Source organism: Anarrhichthys ocellatus, unplaced genomic scaffold (assembly GCF_004355925.1).
Source record: "Anarrhichthys ocellatus isolate YVR2014 unplaced genomic scaffold, GSC_Weel_1.0 scaffold5834, whole genome shotgun sequence".
Classification (NCBI taxonomy): domain Eukaryota; kingdom Metazoa; phylum Chordata; class Actinopteri; order Perciformes; family Anarhichadidae; genus Anarrhichthys; species Anarrhichthys ocellatus.
Window position 1 is genome coordinate 1 of NW_022285808.1, and position 3249 is coordinate 3249.

At 42.6% G+C, this 3249-nt stretch overlaps 1 protein-coding gene across 1 annotated transcript; it reads left to right on the plus strand.

Moving 5' to 3' along the window:
• The first annotated feature begins 17 nt into the window (after nt 1–17).
• On the plus strand, nt 18–1297 carry LOC116380020 (serrate RNA effector molecule homolog). Its single transcript, XM_031841973.1, has 5 exons — nt 18–165; nt 252–402; nt 676–777; nt 862–979; nt 1055–1297. Exons 3-5 carry the CDS (start codon nt 678–680, stop codon nt 1128–1130), a joined length of 294 nt encoding a protein of 97 aa, XP_031697833.1. The 5' UTR covers nt 18–165; nt 252–402; nt 676–677; the 3' UTR covers nt 1131–1297.
• Nucleotides 1298–3249: the final 1952 nt, after the last annotated feature.

A 3249-nucleotide genomic window follows, 5' to 3' on the forward strand; every position in this document is an offset into this window, starting at 1 on the left:
GCTGACCCGTCTGTCTGTCTGCTGACCCGTCTGTCTGTCTGCTGACCTGTCTGTCTGTCTGCTGACCTGTCTGTGTGTCTCCAGGTGGAGAAGTTCCTGTCCTCAAACACTCAGGAGCTCAGTAAAGACAAGTGGCTCTGTCCTCTGAGCGGGAAGAAGTTCAAGGTGAGACCTCCTACCTGTCTGTCTGTGTGTGTGTGTGTGTGTCTGTGGTTACTGTGGTAACACTTGTTGTTGTTGTTGTTGTTCAGGCTCCAGAGTTTGTGCGTAAACACATTCTGAACAAACACGGTGACAAAGTCTCCGCCGTCACACAGGAAGTCGTCTTCTTCAACAACTTCCTGCTGGATGCCAAGAGACCCGCCTTACCTGAGAACAAGCCCCTCCCCCCGCCAGCACAAGGTGTGTGACACACACGCACAGGAAGTGTCTACTGCTGAAAGGCATTCTGGGAAACGTGGATTGTTCATTTGTTTCTGGTAGAAGATAGAAGTTGAATTGTTTTAATAATTAGAATAGTTTCATGTTTATTATAGGAGTCTGAAATGTGCAAAGGATTGTGGGTCAGAACACAATAGTGTGTTTTTATTTAATTGTTTTGTGAATTTAAAATGATTGTCTTCACTGTCTCAATAAAGTTTGAATACAATTGAATAAATATTCTCTCCCTTTAAGCCATGCCCCCTGGTATGCCAGGGTTTCCTGGTCAGTCGCCACAGCAGCAAAGCCTTCTGGGATATCCTCCTGGAGTCAGACCTCCGATGCCCGGCTTCCCTGGTACACACACACTCACACACACACACACACTCACACTAGTGGGGACACGGTGCTTATGAGTGTATTTCTGCGTGTGTGTTGCAGGTGGAGGACCCCCCTTCCCCCCCAACCAGTTTGGGGTGGGGCGTGGTAACTATGACAACTTCAGAGGTCATTTAGGAGGAGGAGGAGGAGGAGGGTTTCCAGGGAAACAACGAAACAGGTGGAGAAAAGACACGATGGTTCATAAATACACGTTTCTTAAGTGTTGTTGGTGTGTAACTGTGTGTGTGTTTAGGGCTCAGAGAGGGGACCCCCGCTCCATCATCGAGTACAGGGACCTCGACGCTCCAGACGACCTCGACTTCTTTTAGTGAAGCAGACGGTGTTTTTGTTGTTTTTTAAAACCTTTTTTATATTCCTACATTTCCCATGATTCTTTTCACCGAGGCCCCATCATGTGTTTTTTAAGTTAGGTTTGTGTTATTTTTGAAGATGATCTGATAAAAGTTTCCAATAAAGATACAGAGGATGAAGATGATGAAGCGTGGTGTGTTCATGGTCACAGCAGAGATCAGGAGAAAATCATTTCAGGGTATTCATCTTGTTATTGACTTAATATTCTGTAGTTTTAACACGGCGTCTTTACGTCACTGCTCCTCAGACCATATATGGTCACTTCCTGTTCACTGGTTGAAAGGGAAAAAAACAAGATGGCGACGGACAAAAATGACCAAACTGGGAGCTTCAAAGCGTCCACAAACTATTTTCCTGTTAAAACGTATGTGCTTTTACTTCAGTACGTTTAAAATGCAGGTATTTTACTGGTAGTGGAGTACTTTCATCGTGTTGTATTAGTACTTCTCACGCGGATCTTTATCTTCTCTCTGGGATTTCAGGGTGGACTGGCCCTTTAAATCTCTGTGACCCCTCAGCTTAGCTGCTAGCTTAGCTGTTGCCGTTTAGAGAACAGTTTCTATAAACGGGAGAGAAACCATACGAGTGTCATCGCTGCAAGAAGAAACGCATCACCTCCAGAGAAACAAGTTTAATCTTTCACCTCACTGCAGAGCTGCACGTAATGCTGACGTAGTTGTAGGCCAGCTAGCAGCTCTGACACGTCAAAGAATACGCCCAACATGTCAAACTAAAGATCTGATTGGTTGAACACTATGACAATCAACAACATCGTCCCCATTCACTTAAACTGCACATGGATGCACTTGTGAGTCTGCAGGCCTCTGCCTCTGTTCTTACCTAGAGACACAGAGGTGAGATCTGATTGGATAAAAGCTCTACTTAAAACAAGCTGCACTGGAAGCAGAGCAACTGAGGAAGACAGGAGCTGTGCAATGAGAACATAAGATAATGGGGAAAATATTTATATAAATTATAATACATGTAGTGTATTTAAGAACAATAACATAGTATAACATGTAAAAAAAAAGTAATAGTATAATATGTCGAAAAAAGTCGAAAACGGTCATAGTATAGCATGTCAAAAAAAGTCATAGTATAACGTCAAAAAAGTAATAGTATAACATGTCGAAAAAAGTCAAAAACGGTCATAGTATAGCGCGTCGTTAAGTTACAGTATAGCGCGTCGTTAAAAGTCACAGTATAGCGTGTCGTTAAAAGTCACAGTATAGCGCGTCGTTAAAAGTCACAGTATAGCGCGTCGTTAAAAGTCGCAGTATAGCGCGTCGTTAAGTCACAGTATAGCGCGTCGTTAAAAGTCACAGTATAGAGCGTCGTTAAAAGTCGCAGTATAGCGCGTCGTTAAGTCATAGTATAGCGCGTTGTTAAGTCACAGTATAGCGCGTCGTAAAGTTACAATATAGCGCGTCGAAAAAAGTCACAGTATAGCGCGTCGAAAAAAGTCAAAAAACGGTCATAGTATAACATGTCAAAAAAAGTCATAGTATAACATGTCAAAAAAAGTCAAAGTATAGCATGTCGAAAAAAGTCAAAAATGGTCATAGTATATATAAAGTACAGTATAGATACACGTAGAGCAGTATAAAGTACAGTATGAATACACGTAGAGCAGTATAAAGTGCAGTATGAATACACGTAGAGCAGTATAAAGTATATTTATGACTAAGTATCTGAAGTTTTAGTACAATAGGAGTAGAAGTACGAGTAGTAATCAGCAGTTATTTGACTAAATACATTTTATACTTCTCAGTGTAGTATTCGTACCGTGTGGTATTAGTACTTTCACTGCAGTAAAAGGTCAGAATACTTCAAACCATCACTCCATTATTAAATAGTCAAAACTCATATCGATCATATTTCATATCAGTGACTGAGTTCGACCACTAGAGGGCACCGTATCACCGTCTCACTGTCTGTCTCCTCCTCTTCATCACTCAGTCTGGACTCAACCGCTCAGAGACCAACACTGTCTGTCTGTCCTCCTCCTGCCTGTCTCACTGCCTGTCCATCCTCCTGCCTGTCTCACTGCCTGTCCGTCCTCCTGCCTGTCTCACT

Bases quoted from the DNA above. Each gene is read 5' to 3' on its own strand.
- LOC116380020 (XM_031841973.1), top strand. From the start codon at position 678: ATGCCCCCTGGTATGCCAGGGTTTCCTGGTCAGTCGCCACAGCAGCAA. The intron at 778-861 runs GTACACACACAC...TGTGTGTTGCAG, and splicing joins TCCGATGCCCGGCTTCCCTG to GTGGAGGACCCCCCTTCCCC. The intron at 980-1,054 runs GTGGAGAAAAGA...GTGTGTGTTTAG, and splicing joins CCAGGGAAACAACGAAACAG to GGCTCAGAGAGGGGACCCCC.